Genomic DNA, 18,321 nt, shown 5'->3' with positions numbered 1-18,321 from the left:
GTCCCAGATGCCTGGTTGGCTGATGCTGGCGCGGGGTGGGGGCGGAGCACCGCTGGTGGATCCTCTTGAGCAGGTGAGCGGTGAAGGGCGGGAAATGGGAAGGAGTTGCAGGAGTGCAGATTTTCAGTGCAATCCCAACCTCAGTCCGCCCCCCCCCTTGAATGGGGGGTCAGGGGTCAACCCTGCTTTGGGTGGTCTCATTTCCCCCTCTCCCAGTCCCTCTTGGGGGCGTGACCACATGGGGGACCCCAGCAGCACCACCTTGGGTTGCAGACCCCCCAGAAGCCCTGTTGAGTTCCAGGGGTTTTCCTGGCGGATGGCAGCCTGTCTGAGTCCCGGTGAGAAATACGATGTCAGGTTTTAAATGAGTTATTACCTCAGCCCTGCAAGGTTGCACTCATCGAGGCTGTTTGATGGGGAGGCAAGGGTGGGTAGGAATTGTTTGCTTCTGCATTGCCAAGGAGGGCAGGAGCGCATGGGAAAGCCTTGCACATGGATCTTGGAAGGTTTACTTCAGAGTAAGCCAGTGGAGGGTAAGCTTGTAGATCGTGGAGGGGAGGAAGGCCGGGATCATCATCAACCATGGTTGTCGCGGGTTGCCAACTCCTGGAGGGCAAATCCCAGGACATTTGGGGGTAGATTCTCAGAAGCTGTGGCTTTTGGGACCAGAGCGGGGGCCATGCTCAGTGAGGAATATGGCTGTCGAATCCACCCTCCATGGCAGACATGGAGGTCTGTTATTATTTGTTAAGAGTTCAAAATGTTCAAAATGTGCTCTTTACATAAATAAAATATAATTTTCTCTGTAGCATTTCATGGATTTCATAAGCAACACACTATAATTGTTTATACAAAGCGTAAAGGTAAAAAAAACAATATATGCGGTGTTATCTTCATTTTAAATGTCAAAAAGTGTATGCGGCTCCAAGTGTTTTCTGCAGAAAACGGGTCCAAATGGCTCTTCGGGTATTAAAGGTTGCCTACCCATGAGCTAGAACATGTTAACCAGATACAGAATCATCACAATGTAACCCTACCCACACTTTTTCAAGCTAAATACTTTGTGTCCCAACAGTTTAGCTGCATATTTCCCTTATCACAGAGCTACTTTAAAGATGCACAATGAAGATATTTTTAACTGTATACAAGGAAGAATATAAAGTCTGGCACTATGAACACATTTCAAATGTATGAGACATGTTTCATTTGGGGAAATTCATGTGAGAGCTGAGACTGGTTGAGAGTGCCTGCTGGGAGTGCTCTCAGGGGAAAATAATTGCCTTTGGGAAATAAATTAAAATTACCTACAATGTTTAGCACTGCAACAATATTTTTGTTCATTTATTTAAATATTTCTATCCTCCTCATATTCAAGGCAACTTAAATTACAATCAAAAACATAATTTAAAACATACAAAAGAAAATCCCCTTTCTAAAAAAAGTTGACTGCCATCTCTTTCCCATGAAAATCCTTGCCAAATAAAATAGCCCCACAGTGGCTCCTGAATGTTTCTGAAGACATTGGCATCCCTAGCATGATGAAATGTGAATCTTAGTACCACTTTGGCGGTACAAATGAGTTCATTTTAGCAGTGTCCACATTGCAAATATGGGCAGAAAAATTATAGTAGGCCTTGAATTAAAAAAATGTTGTGTGAAATGACCCAAGAATAATTGTTTACCACCTAGTCATTGAAATCAGATAGGGAGTAGAGCCATTGTCAATAGATTGTAACTATAATTGTGGTGGAGGTTATTTTGGACTCAAGAGTGCGGCAAATGTTTTGAATATTTTTTTTCATTTCAGCAACTTGTCTCTCCATTATGGAATTTTGGAAGTCTAAGATCATATGCAATCTGTGAGATGTGACCATAGTGTCATGGATGAAGGAGAGTGCTTATGCTTTAATCTCCCCTCAGAGAAAAGACTCTAGCTGAGAGGCAAAACAGTAATGGGTTTCAGAAATTAATCTTCTACCCTTTTTCCAACTGCATGAACCTCCTTACACAAAAGCTCACATCAGGTTTACCTACACCAGCGCCTTTTTCTCAGTTCTGGTGTGTTAACATGAATGATAGAAGGTCAGATTTAATGGGGTTGGCGTTTGACTAGAGGTGAAGTGTTTGGCAAGGTTGAAAGGTGAGGATCTGAGGGTCTGCCTTTCTTATGGTGTTTCAGAATCACATCACAAGTCACCATGGAAACATGACTTTTTCTGGCATGCAATACAAGGAAAATAAAAACAAAAACATATTCTCAATTTAATTTGAATCTGTTAAAAATCACACTGAATTGAATAGCTGCCTTTCTCCCACGGTGATTAGGGAATAGTGAAAAGGAGGAGAAATCAGAAGCTCAGAGTCAGTCTATTTTTTTTAAAAGCACTAAAAATACACTATGAATAAAGGTCCACTGCAATTGTGATGGTTGAAAATATTGCGTGAGTTCCCTGTTGAAAAAAACCTGGCACATAATCAATGTTATGGCTTAACCGGCTTCATGTAACTCCAGAATATGCCAACATCAGACATTCATCTGTCAACTTGCAGTTGCTACTACTTACTACCTTCTTGTCACCATTCTCCACCAAACCATTCTACAAAACAAACATAACTGCAAACTACATTTTAAAAGGCTTCTGGATAATACTAAATATGCCATCTTGTTATGACTGTATACAGTGGACCATTCTAAAAGAATTATGCATACATCCCAAAGTATGTTTAAAATGGCACCATTTAAGAGAAAGTGGTAGTGCTATGCTAAAGCCTTGTGGACACATGGAAGATAATATGAGACATTTAAGAAAGAACTGAGAATGGGCCTATATTAAGACAACAGAGCAAACACATCCCCGGTGTTTCCTTATCTAAAGTTCCAAAGAACGAAAGGAAGAAACATGAGTTAGTTAAAACATGGAAGCTTTTTTTTCTGTAGTATATCAACATTGTATTATATACCAAACTGTTTGGAACATTTCAGATGCCTTCTGCATGAACAATTATGTATTTTGGCAACCAAATTCTCCTTTCTTGAGACCTATGTAGCTTCTTTTTCTTTCAAGAACAAGCTATTCTCATTAAACTACATTATGCATTAAGTTCTGCATTTTTCTCATATCTTAAAATCTGCAGATCTATTTTATACCAAACAGTGGTGTTTGTTTATTTATTTATTTATTTATTACTTAAACTTTTATACCGCCCCCATCCCCGAAGGGTTTATATCTCAAGAAAGTGAAGGGCATTTGAGACTTTCACTTATATCTAAAACTGTTTGCCAATAAAAAACAATGAGAGTCAATCATGTCCACCATCCAGAGTTTAACCTTTGACAGGGGAAAAAAAGGATCTATATCTCATTAAAACGTGAGGTATTTCTGCCAACTGTTGGATTTTTAAGGGCACATAGAGATGACACCAAAGAAAAAAAAGAAAAAAATAGCCCTTTAAATAGGTCTCTGATTTGTTCTCAGAATTTTGGGGTTTGGGAGGTAACATTTAACATTTGAAAACATTTTCTCAGATGCATTTCTTGTTCACCTGTTCTAGTACAAGGTATGTACTTCTGATTGGCACAGTAACTTTCCCTTCTTGCTGAGCAGAGTACAGCCTTTATATGCACAGTGCATGAGGTTAATTTGAAACTTGTCTGTTAATTTAAATAAATCCACCCTCTCTCCTATCTTCTACAGTCTTTGTGCAAATCCTGTTGAGAAACACAACTTTAATTATTTTAGCTTTCCCCCCTTTATTTAATTTTGAGGGCACAGCTGCTAGGCTCAGGGAACCTGAGAATTAAGTGGTATCCAATGTGCTCTCATCCCTCCCTGGTTGCCACTTAAACTGCTAGTAATAACAAATCCTTCAGGACATCAATAGAGTTGCTGTGTTGAATAAGTGCAGGCTATCAGGCGATAGGCTTGCAGCAGCAGCTCTACTGCCTGTGACATCACTCCTGAAGCTCAAACCCCACTCTAAGCTGCCTTCATTAGTCAGTGTGTTCGCTTGTCTGCTTTTCCAGATCTACAGACGGACACACGCGGGAAGGCTGTTTGCAGAGAAAGGACTGTGGAAATCAGAAACATTGGAAGAGACGGAGGAATAACGGGAGAGTGAATACAAGCATCGGCGAACAAAACAGGCTTACAGTATGAAATTCATCTTGCTTCATTACTTGCTGTCGCTTTCCCCTGTACTGGTTCTCAGCACCAGGTGAGTACACAGACCTTTCTGACTTGGAATTATGTTTGAGAAGCAATTAAGAAGATTTTTTTAACCATCATTTACATTCCAGCTTCTCCCATGCTTGTAAGTTCAGAAAGCATCTTCTTTTGAGCAGATTTCAGGGCACATTCTCTCTCTCTCTCTCTCCCCCCCCCCCCACACACACACTGATATCCAGTCATTTCCTAGTTTGTCTGGTCTATTCGTTTCCTCAGCCTGTAGCAAAAAAAAAAGAAAAATCCCTGCTTGCTCTAACAATGACCAAAAAGGTATTCTGATTAAGCAAAACTGCAGCAATGAGTTGTGGTGAAAATAATGAAGCTTTAACAATAGAAATGGAGTATATTCTGGGATTTTTGTTCTTAAACTTGCGATTAAAATCATAGAACCAAAGCATAGCATAGCATTCATTGTAGTAGGAGTTTGGTAACTGAAATATCACCTTCTTTGGTCCTGTTATTTGTGTTTGCGAAGAATGTAATGTCGGAATGGCATCAGGATGTCTGGAAAGTGTTTTGAAGTTCAAGAACTATAGGGGTTAAATCAATGCAATAGGTTAGGGTTATCAATCTTGCTTATCAGAAATTTGTATAAGGGACATTCTTGAGAAATTTGTATAAAAGTATTTCTGCGGAGGGTGAAGCATATTCTCCAGCCTGTTTTTAAATAGCATGCCATGTGCAGTAAAGGGACAGTACTGTCCCACCACCATATTTTATTCAGATAGAAAGTTAATATTGTGTATAAAGTAAAAGTCTTACTGTTTTTGCATGACTTTCAATTTTCTCATGCTTATAAACAAGGAACTTGCAACTTCCCACTGTGTTGGTTATTAACTATCTTGTAAACTTTTAAGTCTCTGGAGAGTATAATGATAATGTGCACATGGCTGTTCGAGAGAAATGCTCATCATCCTATGCCAAGCTCCCCCACCCCCACTCACCCCCTGCAATATTTCCTTACTGGTATATTTGGAAGAGCTTTCTCTATCTTAAGGTTTAAGCACAAAGCCATGGAAATAAGACCGTTCACTAAATTGATGGGTGTTCAGATGTAATTCACCTGTGCAGAAGCATCTGACAACTGCAGATGTATCTTAGAAGAAAGAATTGTTGAAGTATAGTGAAAAAAGGACCGCAGATATTTTCTTCCAGAGTGAGAAATGCCAAAAATATATTTCCTGGTCTCTACATTTAAAAGAGTATAGATATCTTGCTATAGCAGTCATGAATCACTTTAATGTTCTTGTATGGACTATGCTATTCTTACTTGAACTGTGTGTTATGATTTGCTAATTATCTAAGAATCTGTTTTGATTTAGTAGGTAGTCCTGTGAAATTTCCCTGTCAATTCATATTGACAATCTGGTGTTATCTTAGAATTATGTATTCTTTGCAAACTGACACAGGAATTCAGCGAGAGCATAAAGATGGAAATGCAACTTGCCAAGACACAAGTTTGCATCTTAAATGAGCTTTTGACTGAAGTGCTTTTATGACTGAGTTGTTGGCTGCCAATTTATCTCCAGAAAAAATGAAAGGAATCATTTGCATTTTCCTTTTTTTTGGGGGGGGGGGAGAAATAGATTTTATCAAAGAAATGATATAGTGTATCACTGCAACCTATGATTAGTTCCATTAAATTTTAAGTGAATATAACTCTTTGCATGCAAAACAAACCATTATAGAAAATTGTTCACAGTCCCATTGTTCTGCTTGAGTTTGACAGGTATATGATGAGCTGGGATAAAATACTTGGATCTTTGTCCCTCCCTTTCTTCAGTGTTGCTTTCAGACTTATACATTGTTGCCACAGATTTGAAGAAAGATATTACTTTATATAATTGACCAGGAAGAAATGGTGGTGGAATATTTAACAGTGCTCACAGATGAAAACTTAAGACTAGTGTATTTTATTACAAGACAGAATTACACTGAACAAATTTAAATCTATATTCCCACTGGAATTTGGTTTTTTAATTTCATTTGGATTTTAACATGCACTTGTGTTATAACCTTGAGTTTTAACCTGTTCTGTAAGTCATGTAGATCACTATGCTACAGTGGTAAAACATTCAAGAACAAAGTGATTCTTTTCTTTTTGAGCAAATTAATGTTTGAAGAAAAGTGGATGAAAATGACAAGCAATGGAAATATTGGGATATGGGACATAATGAAGTTAACTCTGTGTGTAATCCAAGTTGTTGAATTGGTTTGTTAATATTTTGTCAAGACTATAGGTGAGACAGTTTTCCTATTTTGCTGCATCTTAAATGGACTCTACTCTAATTATAATAATGAGCACATGGCTTTGAACAGGATCCTAATGTGTATTGTGGGAGTAAGGAGACATGTATTCAGTAATACAGTGACTCATGAAACAATAGGGATTGATTGCCCCATTGGATGTCAACTGTCTTGAGCTTACAATATAACAGTGACTGGGCATGGCAAGATTGAGCCAATGATATTGTTCACTATAATTTATCCCAGAATGCCATTTAGGCCCCTTCTGCACATACAGAATAATGAACTTTCAATGAATTTTCAATTCACTTTGCAGCTGGATTTTACTGTGCGGAATAGCAAAATCCATGTGCAAACAATTGTGAAAGTGGATTGAAAGTGCATTATTCTGCATGTGTGGAAGGGGCCACAGTCTGAGACATCTATAGCTTCTTTTTGCTAACATATGGTTAATGTTCAGATCAATTGTCTCAGCTGATAAACTTTGCAAACAGTAGCTGTAGTAAAGATTGAAATCTAGTATCCTGGTGTGAGAAACTGCTGAGGTCAGATATAGTTTCAGCCATGAATAGTGCAAGATTTCTTTTGAAGTATGTTTTATCAACTTGTTATGAACTTGTTATGAGCTATCTTCATTTGGCATGTTTGACAACATTAAAATAGGTATGAATTCCATTTGATTTGGGGGTGGCTGTGTCATACATATCTGGATTTTTCGACACTATTCCCACCAGGCAGTTAGCCAAAATACTACAGAATGACTGTAATGCGAACTAGCTAAGATGTGGCTCATTTTCTATACAGAAGAAGTATTTTAATACATGGTTTTTCTTAAGTTTTGTGATAGCATTGATATTAGTGAATGCTCCAATATCTTGTTCAAAAGAGAGAAATTTGCCTGGTATCCATGGGCTTAAACTGGAGTACCTCTGCATAGAGCTGCACTGTGTGAGAACCCTTGCTCCAGTAGAGGGACTCTTTTTCCCTTCGATGAAGGCTTAACTCTTGTTCCCTTCGATGAAGGCTTAACCCATTGAAAGAAGGGTTCCTTGTTTGATAGGAAGAAGTTGTGAGATCCAATTTAGGGCCAAGCATAAAAAATGCCAGTAAATCATCATATTGCAAGCCTTTGGTGCAAGAGCCAAGGAGGTCTGGATTCTTGGCTCTTAGCCTGTGGCATTGAGTGAACTGTTCCAGAAGAAACAGCATTATTCTTTTAAAAGTTTGCAATGAAGACTTCAGGATTTGCAGAGCTTGAGAAAGTTCAGAAAGGAACTGCAAAAATGATCAGGGGGCTTGAGTAACTGCCCTATGTATAGTAGTTAAAATGGTAAGAGTTGTTTAGCTTGGGGGGGCGGGGAAGGTAAGGAGAGACATAATAGGGTAGACATCTTACCATAAGTAATTGGCTAAGGGGTTGAATATCTGATGATGAACCCTTAGCCAATTGCTGTGTAGGATGCACACCCACCCAAGCCCTGTGCTTCCTGCATGCCCATTGGCCCATGCCCTGCCCAACCTCACCCAAACCTACCTCCTTTGCTGCTGGAGAAACCTTCCCACCTCCCTCATCCAACCCTCCAAATTCCACCCCACCCCAAATTAACCCTCACCTTCCAACCCTCCTCCCACCCAAATACTCATCTTGCCACCCTACCCCAAGCCACATCTTCCAATCCTCCCCTCCCCTTCCCCACCCCTCCCCACCCCTCCCCACCCTCTCTGCCCCAAGTCTCACCTTGCCACCCTTCCCCCACCCCAATGCTCACTTTGCCATCCTCCCCCACTCCTAACCACATTTTCCAACCCTTTACCACCCAAGTCTTACCTTTCAACTTTCCCCAACCCCAAGTCTCATCTTGCTGCCCTCCCCCACCCCAAGCCATTCCTCTGCACCCTCCCCCTATCCTCACCTTCCCTCCTATCCCAAGCCATACCTCTCCTACCCCAAAGCCACAGACAGGGGGTGGGAGACTCCATAAATTGAAATAAGAGGTCTCCTGATGGGAGGAAGGGATCAGCAAAAATCACTGCCCTCCTTGCAGTCACTGAAATCTATGCAGAATCCAAGCCAAACTACAATCTATATGATTCAGTTACAATTCTTGGAAGACATTTGATTACAGTATGACACATATTTTTTGGGGGTGGGATTAGAATAGGGCATAATGCCAACTACTGTTGTGGTAAGGACCTGCTTAATTTCCTTCATGCACATTACTTCAATTGTTATGACAGCACATACTATTTAACTTACAGCCCAATCGGGTGGGTGGGTGAGAGAGAGAGAGAGAGAGAGAGAGAGAGAGAGAGAGAGAGAGAGAGAATTGACTCCTGAATGCAGTGTGGACCAACGTCAGTGGATTTGCCCTCTCTGGAGGACTTACCTGTCAGAGGAGCAAAAATATCAGTGGGCAGACCTTGCAGCATTCCAATACACTCCTGCACTGTGGCCGACCTTGTTGTGCAGTGGGGGTGGGCCAGATGGGTTCCCGGGGCTGAAGCCAATTGTAGTTCACTACCTGGCCTTTAGAGCTGGAAACACTGTGGCCAGGGCCTTGGCAGTACATGACCGAAAAGACTTTCAGCCGGCTGGTGCTTTTCTCCTTTTTTGCTGCACCCTCTCTGGGAGTGGCACAGCAACAGAAACATGCCCAACTGCCTCTGGATTGGAATGACTCTGTCAATAACTCTATCAATGTTGGTGAGTGCCTTTACCAAACATAGATCTCTCAGAAAATAACTCCCTAATATGAGATTAATTAATAAAAGAAATGGTTCTTCTAATCCAAATGTGTTATAAACAGTAAATGTTGACGAATACTTTTTAGTTAATAGGCATTAGTTTCCTATCTACCATAATATTGGCTATATTTTTATTTAATTATACCATGAAAAGTTACCATGTACTGTGGTAGAATAATCCCAAAATTTTTTGCACATTATATTTGTGTTTGCTTTAAACATATGTGTTTTAACTTACACCAGGAAGTTACTTGTAGCAGATATCTAAATTAGAAAATCCTTAGGCTTGCCAAATGTTACCCTATATAGATTGTCAGGGTTAAGCTAGCAATTTGGTGGCTGGGATTTTTGCCAAAAAGCCCATTTAGAACGTTCAAATATTCACCTTTTTGATCCTATTCAGCATCATTTATTTGGGTTGCTGCTTTTATGGCAGAAGAATGGGGAAATGGCAAAGCCAATATGCAATAAAGATTGACTGAGACTGACGAACAAATTGGCTATCAGATTTCCTGATACATTTTGAACATCCATGTTCTTCTTTCTAAGGGGAAATTACTCAACATCTAATCAGTAATAGAAAGTTGAAACTGATATTCCAGTATAATTTAGTATCTAGCAAAATAGCTGCTAAATAGTTAAACAGAGAAGCTGAGATACCCATGTGTTAGATGTTAGTGAAAATGTTTAAACATTTGGTGGGAAAAAAAGGTGTTTAAGAATATTACTAAAATTATCTGCAGAAAATGATTCCTAATTTTAGCTCAGATCAAGTCAATTCCTAGGGTTTACTTTTTCTTAATACATATGAATTCATATGAAAACAAATTTATGAACAAGTTTGAATAACTCTATACCATACTCAATGTATATTTATCTTTACATTGATCTGAAAAGCACAAATTAGATTCAGCTATGGATGCTTCTGAAATTTGCCTCATGTAAAGTTCCTCACAGATTTTGGGTTTCTGATTTGTGCTGAAGTAGTTGTTTCTGATTTACTTATTTCTGGACAATGCATTAAAAATCTCGCTTATTTTTTTTTTTAAATCCAAATTTGGTCACATCACAGCTCATGTGTCATTTTTCCTCAGCTTGCTTTTTTTCATTTGGTGGCATCTTTCCCTTCATGTCCAAGTGCACTGTGATAAAGTTCAGCAATGTATCATTCTGAACATGGTATGTACACACATTCATATCAATATGTAGTTTTCAGAGCATAGCTGAATGTCTGCAGTGGAAGAGATAGCTTCAAATCCAGTAGCACCTTAGAAACCAACAAGATTTTCAGGTATAATTTATTGAGAGTCAAAGGTTTGTTGAAGTATCAGCCAAAGTATCTAATGAAGGGAGCTTTGACTCTTTAAAACTTATACCTTAAAATCTTGTTTATCTCTAAGTTGCTACAGGGTTTGAATCTAACATATTCATATCAAAATTGTTATTTATATTGCACTTTACCAGGGCATTAGTAAAGCACAGTAGAAAAGAATACTGATGAAAACATATGTGCAAATGATCACGAATGCTTTTTAAAAACACATTCACATCAATAGCACGGAAGTAAAAATAATACAAATTACTTGACGGAAGTGCAAGATTTAGCAATGTTAAATATTACAATTAGAACTCTTTTTAGTCAAACTAGAATTAAAGAGGAACAAACTGTATCATAACAGTGAAATTTTGGAACAATGTAAAATAAGGGTACTAGGTTTACCTATGTTTAATCAATTATAAGATCAATAATTTGATAATATTTCTTTGGAGCACAGACATATCAGATGATTCTTAAATACTGGTTCTGGTGGGTTTTCCAGGCTGTGTGGCCATGGTCTGGTGGATCTTGACTAAGGTCACGCAGCCCGGAAAACCCACCAGAACCAGTTGAATCCGGCCGTGAAAGCCTTCGACGATTCTTAAATAGTTTGATCATTTTCAAGTTTTTATTCATTCTTAGACTGTGGCCCAAAAAAGTTACATTAATACATTGATAAAAATTAAATGCACAGCTGCAGTTTGTTTTTGGTTTTTGATAACACAGCTCTGACAACCAATGAAGCATACTGCTTTTTAAAACCCAATAGCAGCTTGCCTCTTTGACAGTGGGAGCTTCTGCAGCAAAAACTTCAGTGAAAACACACCTAAGCTTTCAGGAAACAGAAAGATTTTCATTCAATGAATCCTTTACTAGAGGTCAGATATAATGACCAACTTCCACTATGCTGGATATAAATTAGAAGCCTTCTGTCAAGTCTTCTTCTGATGGATAGAAATTCCTTGAATTTCTGCCTGCCAGAAGAAAACTTTCTCAGTTGGAGGAAGATTTAGGACTGAATTACACATTTTTAAAAATGATATACTGCATTTACAGCTCAAGCAAATACCCACTCAGGTCATTTTAGCTCAGGAAAAATAGTGATGGGGAAGCCAGGAGCCCCTTACCCCGTGCTTCAGTCCCAAGCCAAATCAGGCCCTTGTACTTTTAAGTATGATATTCCATGAAATTGCTGCATGGCTGAGGTGTAAAAGACATGCGTCCTGGATAAGCCATTAAAAAGCCATCTGTAATTTTACCCATAGTAGATAAGAATAATGGAAACTATCCCTGTAATTCAGTTCCAAGGATTTGGAAGTATATCATGAGTAGAATTAATTAATGATTTTACACAAGACTTTTAAGAGCCATGTGCATCACAATATTCTAACATATTGACAGAAAACAGAATGTTAACTGGGACCTGTCTCAATGGGCAAACCAATTTTGTATTATCTACACTGGCTTCCAGGGTGTTTCACAGCTTAATTCAATGTGCTATTTTTTTTATCTTGAAAGCCCTAATCAGATTGGTTGAAAGTTACCCAAAAGACTGTCTCCATTGCTATGCTCTTACCTTTAGTGTGAGTTCATCTGAGGGATTTCACAGTATTATAGGTACATCTCTAGTGAAGATCAATGCAAAAGCTTTCCGGCAGCTAATAATAAGTTCTGTAGTATTTTTCATACCTACCCATTACAAGATTTTTGGTGACCTTCAATAGGCCATCACAGGTTTTCTCCAATGTAGTAGATGGGCTGTGATGATTTTGTGCATTTTTATATTGTATTTTATATTCCTTTTTTCTTATTTTTTTTGTAAATTGCTGAAATAGAACTTATTTTGAAGTTCCCCCATTTGTGTGATAGCAAATATTTTCTCCCAAAGTATAAAACACAGCATTAGTTAAAATATAAACATTCTGTATTCAGCAATAGCCTTGTTAAAAAATCTAACGAAAACATTTTAATACCCAAACTCATTCAATGGGGTGTAGCAATAATAGGGCAGTTCAGTGAGAAACCCCTCCTAGGTCTGGTATTAGTTAATAGCAGGGGAAATGATTTTCACTAGTTTTTTTTAATGGAATCATTTCAGGAAAGTCTTGAATTGCTACTATAAAATACTTAGTAATTCAGTTCACAGGAACAAATGCCATGTTAGTGACTTGGGATAGAACTAAAAAAATGTCTCTAGCTTTAAAGGCACAATTTTGACATTTCTTTATTTGAAAATATTTATATCATCGAAACTCAAGGGTAGCTTACTGCCAAACGCCATTTTTATATTGAAGTAAAGCAAAGTTGATAGAAACATTCCTTCTGGTTTAAACATCTGAAATTGACTTTCAACTTGCAACATAAAGTGGAATTTCACAGCTCCCAGTTTTTTCCAATTGAAAATAGTTTTTAATAAACATACAAAACCACACCTTAATGAACAACTTTTTGCCTCAGTGTTTCATTTTTGTCATATACACCTCATTCCTGTGGCATCTTAATTCTTCATCTTCATAGTGATCAGCTGAAAATGCAGGAGTCAGTATCAATGCAGCTACACCATTGTAAGCTCATTGGCTTCAATGGACTTAAAAAGCTATAACTCTGTATTGCCCTGACCTGGATAGTCCCAGGCTAACCGGATCATCAGGGTTAGTATTTGGATGGGCAATGTCCGAAGAACACCAAGATTGTGATGTGGGGGCAGGCAATGGCAAACGACCTACAAGGTCTCTTGCCTTGAGAGCCCTACAGGGTGACTTGAAGGCACCAAAAGACAACCCATCTCTGTATTTGATGGCACTGTCAAGCCCACCTTATAATCCTATGGCAGTGCCTGGTGCCCACAATTCTGGTATCATGCCACATGGCACATATTTATCTGTCTGATCTGCTTGAGCTTAAAAAACCCCCAATTCATTTTCCCCAAAACATGAGACCTAGAGGAGGAGGTGGAAGAAGTGTAGCAGGAACAGAAAGTAAGAGCAGAGAAGAACAGAGGCAGGAACAAGAGCAAGGAATGGTGTGTGCCAGCAACAAGAAACAGACAACTAATAGTTTATCCCAGGGGTGTCAAACTCAATTGCACAGGGGGCCAAAACTCAAAGCACACTTTAGCTCAGGGGCCGAACAAATAAACATTTATTGCCAGGCATGAAAACCCCCTCTGCCCCCTGGAGAAGGCAGCCGTCTGCTCTGTTGGGCAGAGGGTACAGCAGCGGCGGCCTACCTGGTGCTGCTGGCAGCACCGGGCATGCAAACCCCCTCTGTCCTGTGGGGAAAGCAGCTGCCTGCTCTGTTGGGCAGAGGGGACGGTGGCGGCAGCCTGCTTGGTGCTGCCGCTCTCACGCCATGCAAGCTGGCAACACCAGGCATGCAAACCCTCTCTGCCCTACGGAGAAGGCAGCTGCAGGTATGCACAGAAGTCAGAGCAGGACTCCCCTGGCACAAAGCTGAATCTGAACCTCCCATCCACCCCTTCTACTCGGCCGCCTTAACCAACGCATGACCCAGAGATGGAGCAGCTCTTTCAAAAAACTCATGCAAAGCACCAGGCAAAAACACACACACCAACTTCTGCCCGCAAAGAGATGCCACCGGACATGGAGGTGGGGAGTTTGCAAGTTTGGGTGGAGGAAAAGAGGAGGGCTCCCCCTTCTTTTAGCTTGGAGTGCTGTAACTGACGGCCCCCTTTTTTGCATGGATTACAGGGCTGGGGGCATGTGTTTGCAATGGGTCAGCTGTCTTGCAAGGAGAGGAGATTATTTTCCTTACCCTTTTGGGTCTGCAACTTTGGGGAGGGGTGAATATTACTTACAAATGATTGCAAAATTTGCATGCAAATACGGTTCCCTGGGTGGGAATCTCTCAGCCAGGCTGGCCTTTTCAAATGCGGGGTTAAAAACAAAAAGCTGCAGAACAAAAGGGAAACTGGAGGCATCTGATGCTCAAGTTGCAGCCCCAGAGGCTCAGTTGGAGCTGCTCTTCGAGTGCCAAGAAACCCCTGCTAATAAACACACTGTGTGTCCCATGTGATTCTCTCTGCAGTCCCCAGAGCAGGTTTGCTGCCAGAGAAGCCCCAAAGGGCAGCAGCTGGGACCCCGGGGGAGGGGCAGCCGGGCCCAAAATGGAGCCAGAGCAGCCCCGGGGTAGGGAAGCCAGCCCACCCAGACAGTCCACTCCCCCCCATGCCTTGCCTGCCTGCTTAGTGCTTACCAGTTGAGTTGCTTCCTCTTTCGTCCCTCACTGCAGGCTGCAAGCTTCAGGCTCCTGCTATTGGTTTGGGTGGGTACAAGAGGCTCCCTTGGCTGCAGCCTTTCCCCAACTGCTTTTCCCCAATTTCCACACTGCCCCTCCCCCATGGCCAGGAGGCTGGCTGGGCCAGACAATGGGATGTTAAGTGTGTGTTAACGAGGGCCAGATATGTGGTTTATCCTATACACATTTACGTGGAAGAGTTGTCAGATCCAGTTTGAAAAATACCTGGAGGTTTGGAGGGTGAGGCTGAAAAAAGGAAGAGCTTGAAGAAAGACTTCAGTAGGGTATAATGCCATAGTCATTTTCTGCAAGTTAACTGATTTCCATAACCCAGGAGATCTCCAGACAGTTGGGGCAAGAACTTACATTGTGGAGTCAAGTTGGTGGGTTATGTAATAATTAACAGTATAATCCATGGTGGGGGGGGGAGTTCTGTAACAACCAGGGACACTGCCACTGCAGTGCCACCTCCTATGGGTTTCAAGTGGCACAGGGAGCATATAAAATTGAAAAACTCCTCAGCTGACCAAAAAATTCCTATTGCCACCCAATGGGATATGCCACACTAAAACATGGCATAGGTCACTGGATAGTGTAGGGGGTGTTGCCAAGCTGAAAACCCTGTGGAAGCTGACTACTTGGCACATTAACCTGGCACATTAACCCCTCTGCCAGTACACGTGCTTCTTCAGCTAGTGTAGTAGGAACTAGGCTTGGAGATTTGGGTGTACCGAATCCCGGATTTGGCCTGAATCTGGACACATTCAGGCATATTCAGGCCTGAATATGTCCTGCCTGAATATGAACGAATCCAAATGCAAGGCATTTGGGCTTTTTTTTTGTATTTTTGATGTTTTTTCGCATTTTGGCCTGCAGGGGTGCATTTGTAAAGCTGGTGGCACCATAATTTCAGGGTCTCATCCAGAGACTGTCCTGATGATGCCATCCATGTTTGGTGTCCCCATTTCCCATTGTTTCCAATGGGTGCTACCACGAGATGGGGCTACCCTTTTGAGGGTCCATACCTTTGGTCCCCTGAACCAAATTTCACCAAACTCAAGTGGTATCCAGAACAGTCTCTAGATGAGACCCTGAAATTTTGGTGCCAGTAGGTTTAAAAATGTGTCCCTGACAGGCACCCCAAGAAATTTGCCCAGATTCTCTGCTCTGCAATGCCTTGGCTCCACTGTAACCAATGGGAAATTTCTGAGTGAGTCAGCAGGCTGTATATTTTTGAAGATAGGGGCACCAGACTGGCTCCAGGAGACTCTCATGGTAATAGCATCCAGCTTGGTGAACTTTGCTTCTTGGGGTTCAATTTTATGGGCCCACAAAAGGCTTATTTTGTTTCCCCGCTCCTACACATGAAGCCTGCTGGCTGAGTTCTCTCAGAACTCTCTCAACCCCCCCACCCCCCACCCCCAGAAGCAAAGTTCACCAAGCCTGGATGCTATTACCAGGTGGGCCTTCTGGAGCCACCTTGAAAGTCTGGTGCCTCTATCTTCAGAAATGTGAAGTCTGCACAGAAATTCTCCATTGAGTACAATGGAGCCACTGCAGAGCACAGAATCTGCCAGGCTCTTCAGCAAGTTCTATGGTAGGACAAATAAATTAACTTTTCCCACCATAGACTTCAATGGGGCTTGCTGTTATGCCCAGCTGGCTCTGTACTGGAGATTGGGGGGAGGGATTTGGGTGGGTTGTTCTGGGTAGGGGCATCTAATTTCCTGCAGGACTTCTGGTGTGAGTCTCCTGAAAGGAACCAGCCAATTTTGCTAAAGTTTGCTTGGGACGGGCAAATGTTGTGGGCACCCAGTTGAAGGTGAACCTGATGCCCACAGAACAAGTGCCCAGCTACCCTGCACCCCCTGCAGGCACAAACACAACCCCCCCACCACCAAAAATACCAAAACAATTCATACCCAAATTTTTCGGGTATCTGAATGTTATTTGTTTTATTTGGGCATACAGATAATTTTATGTTCGAATAAATCCACATCCGAATTTTACCAAATTTCTAGGGTACTGACCAAGCATGCCCTTGCACTGCTTCCATGAGTCCTTTCACCCCGACCCCATTCATTACAAATTGTCATTATATATTACAGTTTGTTCCAACAGGTCAATCAAACTTTAGTTGATGAATGTAACTATTATACCAATTAAAGTTTACAGCATTATTGCCTCTTCCCTTCAGAAGGGACTGTCCAGCTCAGCATGAATGCTGAGATTTTTAGAAACTTATGAAAAGTTTTAGAAACTTATGAAAAACACTGTAAGCAGGGATGCTGAGATTTTTAAAAGAAGTATGATTAACAGTTGAACTTCCTATGTGCAAATTACATACATAAGCCTTTATTGGCATAATCAGAAGCAGATACATAGATAGGTAATAAAAGCAAAATGCCCCACAAGGACCATAGCAGAGACATGCTACTGAAAACTCTCAACTATCTCCGTAATGAAATTGGAGACCTCTTCACAGAGACCAGAGTCCAAGTTATTCAACAATAGAGATAACCTAATCAGATCAGGCAGCCCAGATTGAAAGAGAGAATATAAGTTGGTATATTTAGATCTGATTTTATCAAATCTGATGCAGTGCAAGAGCTGGTGGGCCAGGGTTTCAACCACATTGGATTTGCAGCTGCATAACCTTGCAGATTTTTCTAGGTTACTGAACCTACCCTTTAGTAGGGCATAACGTTAAATCGTGCGATGGTAAGGGCTCTTTTTGCATGTGGGTTCGTTAGAGCACAGAGGTAATAGGCCATACGGCTCTGCTCAAGTAGGATTAAGAATTGTGTTGGGGAGCAGGTTCGTTTGGCTGCTAGATGTAAATTTGCAAATTCCAGATCTAAAAGCCAATCTCTAAGCCTATTGTACGCTTCTGAACAGGACATTAAGTAGAGTGATTCAATAGGCAGGCCGATGGATATGATCTTTCTCTCGATTAGAGAGAACCAAGGGTTAGCCTACATGTCCTATAGCATTAATGAGACAAAGGAGCATTTGGATGGCAAATAATGGAGGTGGAGCCAGAATCTAAAGGCTCTAAGCCAAGCTTTATGTTCCAGGGTGTTTTGTCCCAGTTCTAAACACAGGGCTGTGTAGGGGAGGCAGTTTGGAAGGGAACGCAGTTTGGAACTCCCATTACTTGGTGGAAAAACTTAGACTGGGGAACATTCAGAGCATGGTTTACTGCTTGGATCCAGATGGGGACCTCATAAAGTAGTTGGGATTCAACCTTTGCATTGAAGATCTTTAATGCAGCCGGGACAAATGAGTGCCCTCTGCTATTAAAGAAGCGAAGAATTCCAGAAATACTAGGGGAGGACAGAGTAAGCGCTGCCTTTTGGTGCAAGGTCCAGGAAAGGTTGTGCGAAAAGGTGATACTAAGGTATTTAAAACAATAAACCTGCTCAAGAAGAACATTGTTTAATTTCCAATAGCAAAAACCATTATTTTGGCTTTCTGATAATTAATAGTTAATTTGTTGGTATCGCAGTACTCGGAAAATTGTTTCAT

General features: G+C 41.0%; 1 protein-coding gene across 4 annotated transcripts in view; it reads left to right on the top strand.

Annotated features, from left to right (window-relative positions):
• The first annotated feature begins 3,950 nt into the window (after window positions 1-3,950).
• The window catches only part of LUZP2 (leucine zipper protein 2), a 485,657-nt gene continuing 471,286 nt past the window's right edge, over window positions 3,951-18,321 (top strand). Inside the window, exon 1 of one of the 4 annotated variants that reach the window (XM_048483981.1) lies at window positions 3,951-4,215. In XM_048483981.1, the coding sequence (XP_048339938.1) occupies window positions 4,154-4,215 (62 nt within the window). In that variant the 5' untranslated portion in view covers window positions 3,951-4,153. The remainder of the gene's footprint in view (window positions 4,216-18,321) is intronic. The other 3 variants (XM_048483982.1, XM_048483980.1, XM_048483979.1) reach the window with 3 other exon arrangements.

This window comes from Sphaerodactylus townsendi, linkage group LG02 (assembly GCF_021028975.2).
Source record: "Sphaerodactylus townsendi isolate TG3544 linkage group LG02, MPM_Stown_v2.3, whole genome shotgun sequence".
Classification (NCBI taxonomy): Eukaryota; Metazoa; Chordata; class Lepidosauria; order Squamata; family Sphaerodactylidae; genus Sphaerodactylus; species Sphaerodactylus townsendi.
The sequence above is the reverse complement of the archived record's forward strand: the minus strand, read 5'-3'. Positions and strand labels throughout refer to the sequence as shown.